At 37.6% G+C, this 19887-nt stretch overlaps 1 protein-coding gene and 1 long non-coding RNA gene across 3 annotated transcripts; both read right to left on the reverse strand.

Annotated features, from left to right (window-relative positions):
* Positions 1-885: 885 nt before the first annotated feature.
* On the reverse strand, positions 886-13182 carry LOC121156387. 2 transcript variants are annotated; one of them, XR_005883859.1, is made up of 5 exons: positions 13099-13182; positions 12355-12585; positions 11813-11877; positions 8787-8906; positions 886-903 (listed from the first exon to the last, which is right to left on the reverse strand). It is a non-coding gene; the product is annotated as an uncharacterized LOC121156387 (long non-coding RNA). The 2 variants fall into 2 exon arrangements; XR_005883858.1 differs by lacking the exon at positions 886-903 and adding an exon at positions 6689-6832.
* A 1017-nt stretch (positions 13183-14199) lies between these two features.
* On the reverse strand, positions 14200-15908 carry FANCF (FA complementation group F). The gene has a single exon (XM_040980283.1). It carries the CDS (start codon positions 15479-15481, stop codon positions 14417-14419), a length of 1065 nt encoding a protein of 354 aa, XP_040836217.1. The 5' UTR covers positions 15482-15908; the 3' UTR covers positions 14200-14416.
* Between the last annotated feature and the right edge of the window lie 3979 nt (positions 15909-19887).

Raw genomic sequence — 19887 nt, forward strand, 5'->3', positions numbered from 1 at the left:
TTAAATGAATCACCCAGTATTGATTTTATGGCTCTAGATGGCAAAATAGTTAAAAATTCCAATTTTTAAAAAAAAATTTATTAACAAAGTCAAGGTTAGCACAACAGTCTTTTTTCACTGGTTTGAGACTAGTTTATAATGAAATATTTGGCATGTGAAATCATCTGAAATGTGAGGTTCTTGATAAGAAAATATCACTTGCAATTTCTCATTTTAAAAACTAAAAATCAGCATGAGATTTGGGCCTCTTTTGACTTCCATCACCTTACGGCCTGTCCTGTAATCATCACAGAACTTGCAGTTGCTATTTCTTTATTAATAGTACTTCGTACCGGCAAAGAAATACCTTGACAACAAATGTAGAACATTCTATTTATTATTTATCCAATAACAAATGAGGCTATAAGTAGATCATCTGAAAAGTCATCAGATAAAAGCAATAGCATTAATTCATAAATAAAATACAACAATATATTGCAACTAAATAGAGAATACTGATACATTATCTTCATTAGGCTCACATATTTGGTGTGTTTAATATAATAATGAGCTTTTACATAAATGGCTCTAGGTAATTCAGGAAATGGAGTAGTTGTAGAACTTGGCTCTAACGTATAGTAGTTAAAATATTTCTTTTAATTACCTCTTCATTTTAAGTATGTGAAATGTAGCCAGAAATATATGTAGGCAGCATTCACACTTGGCTTTGAATCACAGTGATGGACTATATGCCAGGTTTCACAAACACGCAAAAAGCTATTTTGACATTTAAATTAGATGAATATTGACAAATGGCATACCTCAGTGGAAACTTGGGATCAAAATTTTTCCTAAATTCTGCACTTTATGTTAGTCATATATTCTTAATAGAAATATATCATCTTCTCACATAAACTTTCTTTCCTAAAATAATAGACACAACAACCAGAAAACCACTCAAAAGAAAAATGTATTTATATAATATAAAAATGAGCTTTAATTGTGTCTAACCATGATGTAAACTGTAAATAATACACTGTTGTTATATTTTAATATGCATTCAGATTTTATTTCATGTACTCACCTGCCTTTGTGAACTTTTCTAAATGATAAGTCTTAAGAGCACAATTAAACCAACTCAGTAGAATTTGCTACCATTAATTTAAGAAAAATCTTTATAAAATTTAAAGTTTAAAAGATACTATTTTGGGCTAACATGGTGACAGAGCCAGCTAATCTTCCACCTGTATTTCTGGCATCGCATACAGATGCCAGCTTTATTCTCAGATGCTGTATTTCTGATCTAGCTGTTACTACTGTCATGAGAAAGCAGTGGAGATGGCTCAAGGCCATGGGTCCTGTAGCCAAAAGAAACTCCTGGCTCCAGGCTTCAGAGATGCACAGACCTGGCAATTGAGGCCATTTGTACAGTTAATCAGTGGATGGAATATCTCTGTCTCAGTATTTATGATTTGTAAGCGAAGTAAATAAATTGTTTTTAAAAATACCATATCAACCTATAAAATCAAATCAATAAATATATACTCCACTAGAGAACTAAAAAATCAATCCTTACTTTTCTAGCAAATGATCCCAAGAAAATAAGATTTAATAGCATTTGGTTACTATTTACAATTGAGTTAATGTTTTCTGAAAAAAAAATACACAAAATGTAACATTTTTTTTTAGATTTGTTTACTTTTATCAGAAGGGCATATATATATATAGAGAGAGAGAGAGAGAGTTCTTCCATCTGCTGGTTCACTTCCTAAGTGGCTGTGATGGAGCAGCACAGATCCGGAGTCAGGAGCCAGGATTGTCTTCTAGGTCTCCCACATGGGTGCAGGGTCCCAATGCTTTGAACCATCCTCTACTGCTTTCCCAGGCCACAAGTAGGGAGCTGGGTGGGAAGTGGAGCAGCTGGGACATGAGCTGGTGCCCACATGGTATCCTGGAGCTCACAAGAAGAGGTTCTAGCTACTAGGCTGTTGTGTCAGGCCCTACAATATGGTTTTTTACTGTTAGAATTTATTTTGAGCTTAGAACAATTACGGTTATGAACCAAACACATTACGGTTATGAACCAAAATGTCTCACATATAAGTTATCAGATTATTTATACTATTGTTTCACAGAAACCATAAAATATCAGAGTAATCAGAATATAGAAATTATCACACTAAGCAAAATGATATATTTTTGGGATATCATCAGTTACAATAAGCAAATATGTTGGTTCACACAAAGAAAAATAACCATGTTAGGAAGTTGAACAAAAGCTACCCAAGTGTATTTCTAATATTAACAGTGCCCTGGGATGGTATGTACAAAAAAAAATACTGTGTAGTTTTATTATAGGTCAATATCACATTTTCTTTGCTTGTAGGTTATTTCTAACTATGTTTCCTTCTGTGGGCTTATATGTTATTTCATATCTATCCCATTAATACAGAAATTCATTGACATTGTGTCCATGTTTATTCTACCATAGCAATGGAAGGCATCTCAATGTTATGTATCAAAACAATTAAACTGTATGTCAAATAGAAGTTAATGGTGTATAGTAGGGTATTAAAAGTAATCAGTAAAGAAATCATTTAATCTTACATTCCTCTTGTATACATTGTTGACATCCTTTGAAATTGGTGTTCCCTGAGCCTAAGAAGCTGTATCATGAAAACCATAAAATAAAACAACAACAAAAAGAGTGGCTATAAATAAAAAACAATACAAACCAAAAATAAAAAAAAACCAGCACATTACTTATTCTGGAATACTCTACAGGCTCACCTTGTAAGGATAGGGAATTATTTTTCTGCCAACAGCCATTTCAATATTTAGACTTTCATCCATGGACCATCCAAAATTAAAACTTAAATATTATCCTCCTATAGATTGATTGAATTTCACCCTCCCACCTATGTTGCCTTGTCAGGGCCAGACCAAATGATTGAGAAGGTCTTATATGGTCCATGTGGTAGACATTCCCTACCCAGGGGACAACAAAGTTGCAGGTAGGGATGTAGGAGAGTAGTTATTTTAGAGGATTATGTGTAACAGGATAAGTAAATGGTCTTGAGCTTAGTAAAGAAAAATATATTAGACAGTCATTCTTTTCAAGCGAGCATGAACTTGGATGGGTAGGTCTCTTAAGGAAGAAGAAATAAAACAACCACTGTGAAAGGTCATCTGGAAAGTAAACACGTAATACTGCGGAGTTGTTTGTGTGGTATTTTTTGTTTGTTGTTTACATATTGGCAGGAAGAACTCATGTTGAATTATTGGTTGAGAGAGAGATAGAAACAACCAGCCTGATATCATTGTTTCATAACATCATTCAGTATTCAATTTTTTCTAATTCTGTTTTTTTGTTCCTTGAAAGAGGTAATACTGAATAGTAATTTCTATCAAGGTGAAAAATTAGATACTTAATCAGATTAAAAGGATTGATTTAAATAATGATAAAACCTTGGTGATTAGTGGCAAAGTGCCACAGTAAATGCAAACCATAATATGCCTTAAAGTAGCAGAAAGATGATTACATCCATGGCATATCTGTCAGAAAGGTACATGGAGCACTGCTTATTACCTGGAGACTGCCCATCATTGAAATACTAGGTAGGTTATAATAGCTGAATTAATTATATACAATGGCCCAACGAGAATGTTATAGCATTAAAACCAGGAAAACTAAAGTAAAACTCAATTGTGTGGAGAGTTCAACAGCAAATTGGGAAAAGAGGAAACAATCAGTAAAAAAAAAAAAAAGAACAGCAGAAATTATACTCAATCAGAACAAAAGGAAGAATATAAACTGAACGAAGAAATATAAATGGAAACTGAAGAAGCTATTACATTAAAAATATCTAGTATTATGTCATTGGAGTTCAGAAAAATGAAAAGAAACAGTAGGGATGAATAAATATTGTAAGAAGTCATGACTAACATTTATCCAAATCATCTGAAAAAGCGTAAGTCTTAAGAACAAAACATGTGAAATTCAATAAAATGAGAGAAATTTATACAGAGATAAAACTATATAAACAGGAAACAAGAAAACTCTACACAAAGAGAAAATTAATGTTTTATCATAGGGAAAAGACAATTCAAATGACAAATTTTGCATAAAAGACAAAGACACCAGTATAAACTGATGCGACATTTTAAAATTCTGAACTATCTCAAATTGTACCACTGCTCCATCATACTGCAAACATCAAGACATTCTCAGATGAAGGAAAAACAAAACAATGTTCACCAAGAGATTTACTCTAAAAGATGTCCAAAGGTTTCAAAAATGCAGCCATATTTTCAATTGCTTTGATAAAGAAAGATGTAGTTAAAATTGTGATCCAAGTTGTTCAAGAATTCAGTAGCTCATAATAGCAAACTTTTTTTTAAAGTTTGATTCAAGATAACCCAGAGGGATGTTTATTATAAAAACTCATTAGAAAAAGCTATTTAACAAGTAAATTTATATCCATATTTCATTGTTTTAATGACCTCTTAGAACCCAAATAATTAAAATATTATTTAAAACATTTTGTCATGATAAATGGAATTATACATCTTTTAATTGTGCTATTGCAACAGAAATCGCAACATTTCATTCACACCATCAGACAGTGACTATGACTATAGCATTAACAGATTGCAGAGGCCATATTCTTCAAACATCCTGCCTTAACTAACATCTATAATGACAAACAGTGAAATCGTTCTGACTCTACAGGGGCCAATTTTCTGGTGCAGTTCACAAGGTTCAGTGCTCCTCAGCTATAATTAGAAAACGGTGACTGCTCTTGATTAGTTTGGGTTACTATAGCAATTCCATATGCAGCCAATGTCTGTAGACTACTGAGCTGTATCGTGTATCCAGTGTAAATCACTCTTGTTAGTCACTTGTGATATATTTTATGTTTGTAATAACAAGTTCAAGCTAGCAGTGTCAGGAACACATGTTTTAAGCCATTATTGGAAATGCAGACCACAGAACGCGCACTTCCAATCTCGCTGTCACTCTTGGTGTTCGCATAAACTACTGAGTACTTTTGGAAATTGTTAGAGAAATGAGCTTGATTTTATGCAAAGTAACAAATATTTTCTCTTTTTCTCAAGAATATTATAAAAATTTGAGATCGGTTTACCTCTGGAAGATACTATAAAACTATTGTTAATCTGATTAATTTTGCTACTTCATATTCAATCTACTGGTGAAAGATTAGGTAAAATTTTATTGCATATTCAAACTGAGCCAACAATTTTTAAGGTCTCTAATATGCCTGAGATGGGAAAAGAATTTACGCTTTCTTTTCATGGGTATAGGTACATGCATTGAAAGCTAAGAGAATGCAATTTTTAACACTCCATCCTGACATTTTGTCAATGCACATGAATATATGCATAGCTTCACATGGAACATCTTGCAAAAGTATTGATATTATGTCAGATGTTTGGCATAAGAGTGAATACTTTAACAGTCATCCTATTGAGCTTTGAACAATTGTTTTGAGTTAAAAAAGATATGAAATATGGGTCTGTTTAATTTATCTTTTACATATGGCTTTCCAAATGTGTTTTCTTTAAAATACAAGCAATTTGGGTCATAACATAAAATATATAAATTGGTTTATAATCATCCTAAGTACATTACATCACCTTGACATCTATGTGTTTATAAGTGTATTCATTAAAGTATTGCAGTGCAAATATAAAAATAAAAAATTATATAGAGAGGTTTAGATAAATTTGTATTTAGTGTGAGTTTATTATGACTGCTGATGTGTTTCACCAATTTTAAAAAGAATATTTTAAGTAATCCCACAAATTTAAAGTCATTATAGATTTTATGCAGTTTGAGACCATTTGTATTACATGTAATACAATACATATAATATATTTATATCACATTCATATCTTTATATGCATTTACACATATGTATGTCTATTCATACACACCTATACATATGTTAATATGTATGTGTCTATTTATACATATTTATATATGCATATTTTACATATAAAATATAAACAGTATTCTTTTTTTTTTACTCTGAGTCACTGCATGTAAAAATATTCTACAGTTGATGTTCTTATTTTTTTGTGATAAAAAGAAAAAACTAAATGGAGCTTTAAGGCACTGTAAACTCTTCTGCATTCAGACCTTAATCCCAATATTAAGAGTAATGAAGGTGTAAGAAACAGCTGTATACACATCAATTATTTTAATGACTCAAGCTCCTTTCCCTTAGGGCCACCATATTTCTAAGCCAAAAGGGGACTCTTTGCCCCCCTTGACAACTGGCATCTGATAAATGATACTATTGCATGGTTCTAATATAGTGATTGATCATTTCAAATTAATTCCTAAGAGAAATCAATAGTTCCTTCCTAGAGCATTTACATTAATTAATTTATGTTAATAATGAATATCCTGCACCCACTGTTTGTCAGGGAATTAGTATAGTGTTTCAGAGCTTCAAACACACACACACCAAGTAAAAGAAAAATTCAATAGCAACAACTAAATCTTGACATCGGCAAATGTTTATCCAATTCAAATGCAAGGAAGAGAATTTGGAAGATATTTCAGAGTTGGATTGCTGTGCAAAAATGCCACCATGTCACCATCCGTTGGCACTAGACATGGCCTCTTCTCCCTTGGATTTATGCACACCTCTAGCCACTGTTAAAATGACATATTTCTTAGAGATATTACCCAGGGAATAGTACTCTAATAAAGGGTTTAATCTATTTTATGCATTTCAAAATACTTTTCAGTAGCTCAATTTATATCAATCAAAGTATAAGGGTGACTTACCTGAGCTTGTGCATTGGTCAAAAACAGACATACCTGAAAGCAAAACTGTAATTAGTAGGCAAATGGGATGTCTGAAAGAAAATAACAGAGAGATATAGTTTAATATAAAGGTTTTACTATAAAAGAGGAGTTAATCTGAGATATGACTTTTATGAGTACATTTTAGCTTAAGGCATAATGTAAGAAATGCTTCTAATACAGGAAAAAATTACAACAATCAAAATAATTCCTGTTTGGGGGGAGTGTATTTTAAAGGAATGACAAGAGATGAACTTTTTAGGGTAAGCAGAATATACATTTGATACTGTTAAACAAGAAAGAAACTAGTTTTTATTCAATGTGTAATAGGTAGTCACTCAGGTTGTAAGAAAGTCAGTGAGATTGTATGTTTGTCTTTATAAAATCTACTTTACACATGCATGTATTAATTTGATAAGTATTTTCTGATTCTTTTATTTGTGCTAAGAATGGTTTTACCCTTTTTGATATTTTACTGAATAAAGTACCTAGCTCTACTAGAGCTTACCTATGTGGGGGGAAGGATGAAACTAAACATCATAAGCGTAACAAACAAGTACACAGCACAGTGCTGAATGATGATTGAAATTTCTACAGGAAAGGAAAGAATGTACTACTACTGGGAGGGTCTGAATGAAGGCAGGGAATAATAGTGGGTGTGGTTGCCAAAACTGCTATAATCAATATAATGCTTAGAATAGCCCTTGAAGAACGTGATTGGAGGAAATACTTGATATACATAAGCTAAGCAGAGAGGAGGTAAAGAGTTTTACAGGCAGCAAGATCTGTAGATAATATTGGATGTCATTACACACTTATTCAGACACAGAAAATAACAAACCCTAAGAGTGAACCCTTATGTGAACAATGGATTTGGGTGATGCTAGTGTCTTAGTGTAGGACTGTGAGTACGCAGCACTTTTGTTAGGAATGTCAATAATGCTGAAGGCCATTCACCAGGGAAGCAAAGGGGCTACCTGCACCAGCTGCTCTAATCTGCTTTGACTCTACAATTACAGCATTTTTATTTTTTAAAGAAAAAGCTATTGCAGAAATCCAAGTAACAGTTGGTGGTAACTGACTAGTCATTAGCAACCCATATTCTGGTAAGCTGTCAATATAAGTATATTCAGAATGTTAAGTTAACCATGCAGCTAAACTGCATACACAGAGAAGAGAGAAATCAGTGATACACCAAAATGTTCACTGTGGGCACATCAGAATAGAGGTGCTAGCAACAGAGATGAGGACACTTGCATATCAAGTAGATTCAGTCTATGTTGAGTTTAAGGTACAAAAGTAGTTACTGGGTTCGCTGTTGGAGGTCAAAGTCTGGAGTTTAAAAAAAGTTATCCGAGTTAGAGAAAAATGGTCATTAAGAGATGAGGGTAAACTTACTGACAAGACAAAAATTATTGAGAAAATTAGTGTAGACAGAGAAGGAATGAGACTTGGAACATTCAATAATTGAACATTTAAATAGAGGATAGAGAATACTGAAAAAAAAGATTGATAATAAGGTAAAAGGAAACCAAGATACAATCATACCCTGTTAGACAATTGTAGAAAATGTAACATCAAGAAAATCACTGGGTCTGGCACAGTAGCCTATTGGCTGAAGTACTCACTTTGCATGTGCCAGAATCCCATATGGGCCCAGCAGTCCTGCCTCCTTCCCAGCTCCCTGCTTGTGGCCTGGGAAACAGTCAAAGATGGCTCAAATCTTTGGGACACTTCCCTCACATGGGAGACCTGGAAGAAGCTCCTGGCTCCTGGCTTTGGATCGGCACAGGTCCAACCATCGCGGCCACTTGGGGAATGAATCAACAGACAGACTCTCTTCCTCTCTGTCTCTCGTCTGTATATATCTGATTTTACAATAAAATTAAATAAATATTTTTTAAAAATCACTAACTTTCATATGTTCCAGATGGTTAAACAATTTAAGCTGTGAGAATTCACCACTGACCTTAGCAACGTAGAAGACATTATGCATCTTTGAAAGGACTCTTGATGAAATGGTAAGGTCCATAGAAAATTCTAGAAGAAGAGTAGTCCTAATGGAAAATGGGAACTTTCAAGAAGTTAGCTGCAAAGGATAGCAAATAAATGAAGTCAGAATCCTCTCTGTGAGGTAGGCACAATTTTGATTATTTTTTCTAAGATGACACAAATAGCAGCGTATGTGGGAGAGGGAGTTGTTGAAGCTATGATCTTGAGTGGATTGGAAGAAATGAGATCTGGTGCATAAGTATAACAATTGGCTTAACGTATAACAATGTATCAGTAAAAATAAGCAGAAAAATAGGTATAGATGCTTACATACTCCAAAACTGTGGTTAAAGTATAAGTTTTCCTCCAGTTGCTTCATATCTGTCCATAAACATAAAATTCACCACTTTGGAAGTTCAATAAAGTAGAAATCATATAGGTGTTACAAGAAAATCAGAAAAAAAGAAAAAGCAGCCAAGTCACAATCACAATATGGTAAAGACACGATGGCTGGAAGGGGGATCATATCCATTATCAGGCAAACAGGGACACCTTAAGACTGAGAAGCCACTACTAACCACAGACAGGAATATTCCAAATCTATCCGAGACAAATATGAACTAACTGTATCTTAAAATTTTGTCAATATAAGACTTTGTCTTAATTATTTAGATTATTAAGACATAGCTGCTGGATGCCAGCTCCAGTCGAGTTGGGAACTTGAGAAGGGTGAGTGAAATAGAGAGAAAAGAAATGAACCACTACAATTCCAGGGTCATAATGGACCATACGAGAAAGCTGTCCGCTTTATTTATGCAGAAGCAGTCACAAACTCTGGCACAGATCTTTCACGTCATGGCGTTGCATCCTCTCGACCACAGAATGAAGCCCCAACCAGAACAATTACAAAGTTTTCTTTAGTTTGATATACCTTCAAGGTGGGGGGGGCCCGCACCCCCCCATCCCTCCCGCCCCCGGCTGCTCTCCCAGGGTCAGGGCTCTAACCTTGGCACTGCCTGTGACAACCAGACCCTACCTTGAATTATCTGTGGGTTAGTAAGGCTAGGGCCTTGGTTTATGGGGTTTGGGGTCATTGGCATTAGTTAGCCATTAGCCTGCAAGCTCACACAGTTTGTTAGCTAAGCAAGTAAAGCAGGAGTTATAACAGCAAAAAGAATTGCAATTAGCAATGAGCCATGCTTACTCTATTTTGATTTGAACTCTACAATGGACAAGTGGGTGCTTCCAAAGAGAATTCTGCAAATTGTTTCACCTTAAGACAGGGTATTATCCATTCTGACATTGCAGCCAGGAATTCCTCAGTAAACAACACATATTAATCAGTAATGCACTCTTACTACAATTTATTTTCACAACTTATCTATCACTTAATGGGAGAAATATTTCAAAAGAGAAAAAACATAAAGATCTAAGACAAAAAGTTTCAAACATTAAATCCCTCTACAACTGCAGGCTCTACAACCTCATAAATAATCAAATAATAATCAAAAGTATATCTCTATGATGCTAATAAAATCGCCCTATATTTATTCTAGTTTAAAAAATATGAAAGCAACTAAAACAACCATATTTTCTATGCTCTAAAAAGATGCAAGGACAGGCTAACCTTTAAGGTCACAGTAACTATATTTTTTGCCATAGCAGGATAGCCTTTAGGGTCACAATAACTATATTTTTTGCCATAGCAATTTCAGCTCATACTCCCATCACTTCCATTAGTTTGTAAAATTCTTATTAAGCTGTTTCCCAGAAGGCATACTATATGTCTGGGCCAGATCTCAGGGCAATGGGTAGGTACACAATAAGATGTCCAGAAACAGCATGGGTTTAATTGTACTCCTGTGCGCAGTTAAAGCCCCACTCACCAAGACATTATCAACAACATTAACTCTCAAGCTCACGTTGGTTATAAAAGCCATCTCACAGGGGCAAACAATGCCTCAATAGATTGCAGAATTCTTAGTGGGGTGGTTGAGTATCCATGCGAAAGGGGGTGAGACTGCGTCAAGGTGGTCAGAGAAAATCTGCTGGGCCCTGCCAAACAGCTGGAAGCTCCCCCGGGCCCTGCCAAGCAGGGGGGCTGTTTTCTTCACACCTTCATGCCATCCACACCTACTGCATGGACCCCAGAACATAGCTATACATTTGATAAGGCTTAGGAAATGCTTTGTTATATACAGGATTAACCAATCATACTAGGTAATTTAACAAATCATGTTCATATACAGCTTTGGGGTATATTGTGATGCTTTGATATATAAGGTATAAAGTGGGAGAATTAAATCAAGCTTTGCAACCTTATTCACCTATCATTTCTTATGGCGAGACATGTAAAATTTGTCCTCTAGTCATTTCAAAATATTATAATGGGTTACATTTAGTCTCCTGTATAACGTATCTCAAAAACTATTCCTTGGGGGGTAGGCGTTGTGGTGTGAAGTTAACTTTCTGTGTGGGAAGCCTAGATTTCACATCTGAGTGCCAGTTTAACTCTTGGTGGTGCATCCTGGGATGCAACGGATAACGGTTCAAGTGCTTGAACTATTTTCATCATGTGGAGACCGGGCTGGAGCTCCTGGCTCCCACCTCACTCAGTCCTGTCTATTGTAGACGTTTGGACAGTGGATCAGTAAATGGGATATTTCCCCTCTCCACCTCCCCACTCCTCTGAAAGATTAACTTCAAAACACAAGGAATGGTCAAATGACTGTATACCATAAAAGTTAGCATCATAGAGATGGCTGCTTAATTTAAGAAAACTCATTGGAGATGTTAACTGTTGACAGAAGTGAATTTGGTGGGTACCTTTAACGATCTGCTGAGACATTAGTAAAGCAATTTCCAACAGAGTATACACACACACACACACACACACACACACACGATATGCAATTAAAATGAATAGGTATGAATAGTATGCAAATGAGATACACAGATTGCTTCAAATAAATTAAAAGTAGGGAAACTGAAACCAAAACTCACATAAGCCAGGAATCTTGTCAAAGACTAGGAGGTGCTTGAAACGGGTTTACTTGTGACAGAAACTCCTGAAAATATCGTCATAGTTTTATGGATTAAAATCAAATATAGGTGAACTCAAAAGGAATTACAAAACATATGAAGAAACGTACTGTTAAGTGAGAACCAGCAAAACCTGTTAAGAACTCCAGGATCTTCAGAGTATCAAATGATTAGTACAGATTGTAAAATAATATGTAAGATAACCTAGAAGATTTTGGAGAAAACAGTTAAATAAAACTTTTAGAAAAAAAAATATGCTGAAATTTAAAACCTAATGAGTGGCAGAATTAGCCAGATTATAGCAATATCAATTAAGGTTACAGCCAACATCGAATTGACCAAGACAATCCAAAATGATTTTGATAAGAAAGACATGTATACAAAAGTCTATTTCCTTTCACATCACAGGAAAACCAGGCAGGTTAGCTGTTTTATTTCAACTTTTCAAAGATTTATTTGAAAGTCAAAATGTCATAGAAAGAAGGAAATACAGATTTCCCCACCTCTGGTTCACTCTCCTTATTATTTGCTGCAATAGCAAAGACTGGGACAGGTTGAAGTCAAGACCCTTGCACTCCATCCGGGTCTCACACACATGTCCTCAGGTACACGAACCATTCTGCTGCTGCCTGCTCTTGGACATTAGCTGAGAACAAAGCCAGAAGCCGAGCAGCTGGGATTCAAACCAGCATTGTGAGACGGGATGCATCACTGGCTAAGCCTCAGTGCTGGTCCTGGAAAAATGGAATTTTAAATGTTAATTGATTTTGGTTTGAAACATTTTAAACTGGATGCATTTTCTTTTTTGTAATGTGCAGCTTCTGTGAACTTTTGAAGATTGCTCATAAATGTAATAACAGATCTAGTTTCAAGGCCTGATTTGACAATGGGAAAAACTTGGAGATTTACTCTGAAGGGAGTAATGTGAAGGGAAAGAAATACTGGAGGAAAAAATAGTTGAGAATTTTCTAGTGCAGACAAGAACCCAAATCCATGAACAAGTGAATTGCAGGCTAGAAATTCATGACTATATATACATCATACTGACTAGAAATACTGAACCTGTGACTATCTTAAAAGACACTAAGAAATAAAAGATCTTTTTTTGGTAGAATTACAAGTCAAACAATTAACACCTTCTTTTACACCAACTATTAAAATTAGAAAAGAATAAATTAACATCTTAATCTGTTAAATGTCCACAGTAAAGCCACTTTCCATCAAATCAACAGGGAAAAGATACTTACAGATAAAATCAGAAAGTTTACCACCATGAGATCTGCCTCAAGGAAATTCCTAGAAACAAAAACAAAATACAGTGAAATTTAAAAAAAATAATAAAAAGTAAACTCATAGGAAAAAATATATGAAGTGCAAACATGGGAATTGAAATTGTGAGACACATAAGTGAAACAAAACACACATACTTATATGAAACAATTATAAGGCCAGCAAGGTGGTATAGCACGCTAATCTCTGCCAGCATCCTAAATGGGCACGGGTTTGAGTTCCAATCCAGCTGCTGCAAATACAACACAAGATGGCCAAGACCTTGGGCCACTGCACACACGCGAGAGACCCAAAAGAAGCTCCTGGCTTTCGGTTTCGAACTAGCTGGGCTTTGGCTGTTGTAGCCATTCGGGGAGTGAATTATCAAATGGAAGATCTCTGTCTCACTTCCTCTCTGACAATGACTTTCAAGTAGAATGAAAGCATTTTAGAAGCATTAATTACAGTGTTCTAATTTGTTGTATTTTTCCATATAAAGAGCAGAACTAAAATCCTGGACACATTCATGAATCTAGAAAGAGCAGAAGAGGGTTAATATTTCCTGAAGTGAACTGTATTGAATGATTTTCTGAGTCTGTACTATGGCACATCAAGTGAGGCTGCCACTTGCAATAGTGGAATTCCATATGCACACTAGTTTGTGTCCTGGCTGCTCAACTTTCAATTCAGCTTCCTGCTAATATGCCTGGGAAGGTAGTGGAGAACTGCCCAAGTGCTTGGGTCCCAGCACCCATGTGGGAGTCCCAGCTGAAGCTCTTGGCTTGGACCTGGCCCAGAGCTGTCTATTTTGCCATCTAGGGAGGGAACTAGCAAACAGGAAAAAAAAAAAAAAATCTGTCTTTAAAATAAAGAAAAATGCTTCCCTAATGTGGACATAAAAAAAATTAAAAAACTGAAAAGACACAGAAAACACATGTCTTGTCATTCTTCAGGTGTTGATTCACACCTGTTTTCAACCTTTTAGGGGTATTCCAAAAAACAAAGCAAACGACTGCCAATTTCATGGTTTTAAGGGTTTTGATATTTCACCTGTTCAATCCAGAAAATCCATGGCACAAGATAATTACTGTACATATTTATTATTATAACAACTCAAAATTAGCACTTGAAACAATAAAACAATGATTTTTGGACACAGTAAGTGATAATGGACTTGGTGAGAACACCGAAATTTTCATCTTGGAAACTATTACATCTAATTAGCAGCAGGACGTGGCCCATTTGGATGTGGGGCCTGGGTGAGATCTGAAAGTTGCCTTCCCGCCACAGGCAGCGTCATGCAGTGCTACGCAGAGCCACCAGCAGGTCGGTCCAGACGCTAAGTCCAGGGACCTCAAACCCTCCATCCTGCACCTTGCAGGACTCCAGGGCAGCGAGAACTTCATCTTTCAGAGGTGTGGCTGTCTGACAGAGGTTCTGGAACCTATCATACAGCTCCTCCCACGGCACATCTTGGGAATCCGATCCAACCCAAATGCCTTTCTGAAGATCATAGTGCAGGTGTCGACCCCAGTCTGTAAGCAAGGACAGATAGACATGAGAAAGTGCAGGGTGGCGGACTGCCACAGAAGCTAAAAGTCCAGCTGGATTGTTCCGGCAAAAAGCAGCCATGATCTCTGCCTTCTCCAGTAACCAACGGACTAGCTCTTGACTCTCTTTTCCGAGTGCTCGAGGACTGCGCCCTTCCAGCTCTGCTTGAGGCCCCTGCACCAACGCCACAGCTATCACCTTCACGAAGTTGTCCCGAGGCAAGCGCTCCCACAGGCTGCTAAGAAACCTGCTGGGGCCCTCCTCTTGGGCCGACCCGACCTCCTGCAGACGCTCCAGCAGCAGCTCTGCCTGGGTCTTCATCAGCGGGTCTTCCTGAAGATTTGGGTTGTCTCTACAGGCACTGACACTCAGCAGGTGGACAGCAGAGCGGCGGCGGGCAAGGCGGGCCAGTTTGTCTTGCAGAGAATCCTCTGGGTCGCCGTCTGGGGCTCCAGGGCCGGGAAAGAGCTGCTGGAGGAGTTGGAGACGGGCAGCATCCCCGAGGGCCCGATTCTTCAACAGGCGTAGGGACAGCAGGACATCACTGTATCCGAGGGCCTCGAAGTTCGTCAGGCCCGGGACAGGACCCAGCCCAAGGCCGCCGTCCCGCGCCCACTGGCTGTGCAGCCTGCGCTCCAGGGCTGTGCGGATGCGGTCATGGCGACCAAAGCGCCGGTGGACGTGACGCACGTAGCGCGCCCACTGCAGTGCCCTGCGCACAGTCGCCGAGTCCCAGGTGCCGACGTGGCTCGTGCGGGAGATGGCCATGACCTCGGAAAAGCGCTCCAGGTTTTGCAGGAGCGGTTCCATGGCGCGCCGCAAAGCCTTACTTCCGCCTTCACCTTGGAGACGCCAACCCTCTGCGTGCCGATTGGAGCGGCCGCGAACTGGACCGCCTCTCTGCAACGCTATTGGGTAAAGACCCCGTCCGTCTCTCCGCGCCTGTTCCAGGTTCCAGGGCTCCGGGAAACTTAAACCAGAGAAAAGATGTTTTACTTTCCGTGGCTCCTTGAGGAAGTTTGAGTAGGGGCCTCTCAGCGAAAATTCCTGGAGCCCTGTGCGCGCTGCTGCTTTTCCCAAACGTCTCTGCGCTTCCTTTCGCTTTGTAAATAATTCTACGTAGAAACTTTTCGGACCGGTACTTGAAAGGAGAATAATGATGAGTTTCTACATGATTAGGTACCTTTTGCGTGTGAAGAAATGTTATTGAGTGGTATTTAAGATCGAATCAACTTGGCAAAAGGTCTCAACTTCCTATGAATGCCAGCTACTGTACTGAATTTTGAGCTTGCACGTCACTTTCACTATCAAAACTGAAACTCATATCAATAGAAAGGGACAAAACCCCTTCAAGATGAATACTTTATTAAGATTTCTTAGAGAGCTAAAATTTTATTCCCAACATGTACTGGATTTTATTTCTGTAATGTTCAGTGTTTAAAAGCACTTGCCACTGTGAATTGTTTAGCTAAAGACCCCAGGAATAGAGGGGCAAGGAAAAGAGACCCATACTTGATGTCATCTGCATTACCCACTCAAAAACAGGTTTTGTTTGTTTGTTTGCCAACTCATAAGACCTGGTTCCCACAAGGCCACAGTAAATTGTAACTTACAGAGACCTAATGATTTAATCATGGATGATTGGTTGTCTGGCATCATATCTTTCTATATAATTTAATTAAAATTTGATTCTGTGTTAAATACTTGTGTAAACATAACAATCTGCAAATCCTATCTCATACATTTCTGCCCGTTTTCACTGGAAATTGGTGTATCCATGACATTTTTCTGTTTTGAGGAAAGAGAGTTTAGAACTTTTACTAATTGTTGTATTTAGTTCAAAATAATTTAAGGAGAATTTTAAAGCGCTTACTCTAAGTAAAGTACAGGTGGTAGAAATGTTATTATGAGAAGGACCCTCCTTTCTAAGAGACCGTGTAATAAAGGACAAAATACACTTAATTGTAGTTCGTTTTAGATTTTGTGTAGTTTCAGAATTATAGGATTAACGCTCTTAGAGGCCAGAGGTCGGGGAAGGCTCTACAGCGCACGCATACTTGATTTAGGCCTTATAGTGTTGGACCAGTCAGTAGATGAAGGAGAATCTAAGCATCATCTATAGTGTATAGGGGCATGCTGCATGCGCTGTGTGCTGTGCATACCAGGCCCGGTTCTCTCCCTCTGTTTATGAACTTCAAATTCCTATATTACAGAACACTGGGACAGAAAATGTTAGGACACATTTAGGATATTTGGTTTAAAAGTAAAAAAAAAAAGCCCCTTAAAGCATGGTAGGTAAGCAAGATACACAGCTGAGGATCAGAAAGTCAAGCTTCACAAAAACCTAACCTCCTAGGGCCTTGGTGAAGATTAAATGCAATAATAAACATAAAATCCAGAGTGTGTATTATGGCTTTTAATGTTCAGGCCCTCTCAACCCCTCCACCTCCGTTGCATAATAGCAGTGGAAATTGAGGAAGCCTATTGATTTTGAGTCAATCTTGTTAATCCCCACCTTCATTCATTCAGTAATTTAGGAATAGAATCTCAAGCCTATCAATGTATTACATTTCTTTGTTTCATTTTTAAGATTTTAAAAATAACTTCTCTTTTATTTTGAAGCCAGAACTACAGTGAAATGGAGAGAGAAGCAGCAAAGAAAGAAGGCTTCCATTTGCAGGTTCATCCCAGAAATTGCCACAGTGCCCAGGGCTGAACCAAACCAAAGCCAGGAGCGAAGAGGCTCCTCCAGGTCTCCCATGGGGATGGTATGAGCCCAGGTACTTGGACTATATTCTGTTATCTTTCCCAGGCCAACAGTAGGGAGCTGGATCAGAGCGGCCAGGAAACAGCACCCACATTGGATTCCGGAGTTTAACTCACTGTGTCACACTGCTGGCCCCATCGTATCACATTTATAGTGTTAAGTGAAAGGATGCCAAACAATTAGGCCCATGCTGAAAGTTTTCTTACTTTCCTACTTCAGTCGGTTGGTAAACATTGACTAACGTGGGCAGACAGTCTTTGGGCCCATGTGAGTAGGTACAGGTTAGATGACAAACATGTTTATGAGGGTAATTTCTCTGTTCCTCTTCATATTTCTATATACAGATATAAACCCCAAAGCTGTCACAAGCATTTCCTTTCCAAGGCCAAGACGATCTCAGAACCACAAAGAAAAATTAAACTAAGCCCTTAAATTAAACCCATTGTGACAGAATGGGTTAGATCAGGGCCTTGCCGTGTTGACATCCAATATGGTAACATTGATTCATCCAATATGGGAACACTGATGCTGCTGATGTACCTTCCTACTAGTGTGTCTGGGAAAGCAGTGGATGATGGCCCAAGCATGGGTGCTCCTTCCAGTCATATGGAAGACCCAGATGGAGTTCTGGGTTCCTTTTGTTGTTGTTGCTGTCATTTGGGATGGGAACCAGTGAAATGGACACACACATTCTCTCTGTTTCAATCGCTGTACCTTTCAAATAACATAATCTTAAAAAGAAACAGAAACAAACAAAAACCTAAATCTGTTGAGAATTAGAGAATTCCCATTTGCTTTTGTTTCCTTTTGCCAGATTTATATTCCAATTGTTTTTTTTTTGTGCCTTCTCCCAATTAATTTCTCTCACAATATAAAGTACAAGCCACATCATCAGCAGCAGTAATGAGGAAATTTTGTGAAAGACATAGGTTGATGCTACAACACGTTACTCTCCATCCTGAGAAATTTCTAGTGAAATATGGACTAGTAACACTTAAAAAGTTGAGTTGCTTTAATTCTCTAAGTTGCATTTAATCTTTTACTTATTTTAAAATAGTCAGTATGCCAGGTGATATAGAGCACACGATGCAACTGAGAGATTGGTAAAAACAAATTGTCGTGATGTCTCTTTATTCTACTCCGAACAATGTGTACAGTAGGTCTCTGTTGGCTCTGCTTCCCCTATGCCCTGCCCTACCCCACAACTCATGATTTCAGCTACTTGTGGCCAGCCATAGTCCAAAAAATTTTAGATGGTAAAACATTCCATAAACAATTCTCAGGTTTTAAATCGCATTCAATTCTAAATAGCAAGATGCAATCTACTAACTCTGCCTGGGACATGAATTAATGAATTATCGCCTTGTCTGGCATTTCCACTCAGTATATGCTATCTGCTTGTTAGTCACGTAATAGCCATCTTGCTTATCAGATTGACTGCCATGATATCATGTGGCTTTTATTCAAGAGACGCTTATTTCACTTAGTGATGCTCCTGGTCCACAAGAGTAGTGATGCAAAAATGGCACCAGTGCACAAAGCGTGAAAGTACAAATTATTACTGTGTGGCAATGCTACAGTACGTACAGAAAAACAGGTAGTATAAATACACAGAATACACAGAGTCTAGTAGTATTTGTGGTTTTAGGCATCCACTAGGGTCTTGCAGCACAGCCCTTTGGGATTCAGGTATTACCTAGACAGAGAGAAGACACTTGCCTGTTCCATATGTGCCTGAAACAGAAGGGCTTGGCCTATAATTCAACCTGCAATTTGATGGCAGGGACCCAAGGATGTAGACCTTAATCTGCTGCTTGTGCCAACGTGCATGCTAGCAGGGAGCTAGAATCAGACACAGAGCCAGGTCAGACCCCAGCACTCAGATACAAGATATATGAGATGTAGATATCTAAATGTTATCTTAAACACTATGCCAAATGCCAGAGATTTCCTACAGGCTTTGCAAACATTATATTCATTTTTTTTTTCTTAACAGCATTGCAAACTATCTTTCTGGGAAATAGGAATATGCATCTTACATTTTACTTCAATAAAAAGCTTTTTCGTTTCATTTGCTTCCATTACAAAAATGGAAAATCATTAGATGAAATATAATAGAGAGCTTTAGACATATAAAACAGAATCTGACAATTAGATTTGCGGTCTTTACAGCATACAGTATTGCATCTGGCCCCAGTCAGAATACCTTGCATGATATAATGTTACAACCTGTCCTTACGCAGAATCTTACTGTGAACCTTACACAGAATCTTTAAAAAGGTTAAATTATACACCTGATAGGCAAAAGCACAATGTGATTATCCTACCTTTACAAGGCTTTTCTAAAGGCTATAGGCAACTTGCAACATAATAAATACTTTTTTCTCTCTCTCTCTTTAGCTCCCTGATCACATTCAGCAGAAGGTATTACAGAAGTATGAAATATTGA

This window comes from Ochotona curzoniae, unplaced genomic scaffold (assembly GCF_017591425.1).
Source record: "Ochotona curzoniae isolate NIBS_2020 unplaced genomic scaffold, NIBS_Ocur_1.0 contig_3432, whole genome shotgun sequence".
Taxonomy (NCBI): domain Eukaryota; kingdom Metazoa; phylum Chordata; class Mammalia; order Lagomorpha; family Ochotonidae; genus Ochotona; species Ochotona curzoniae.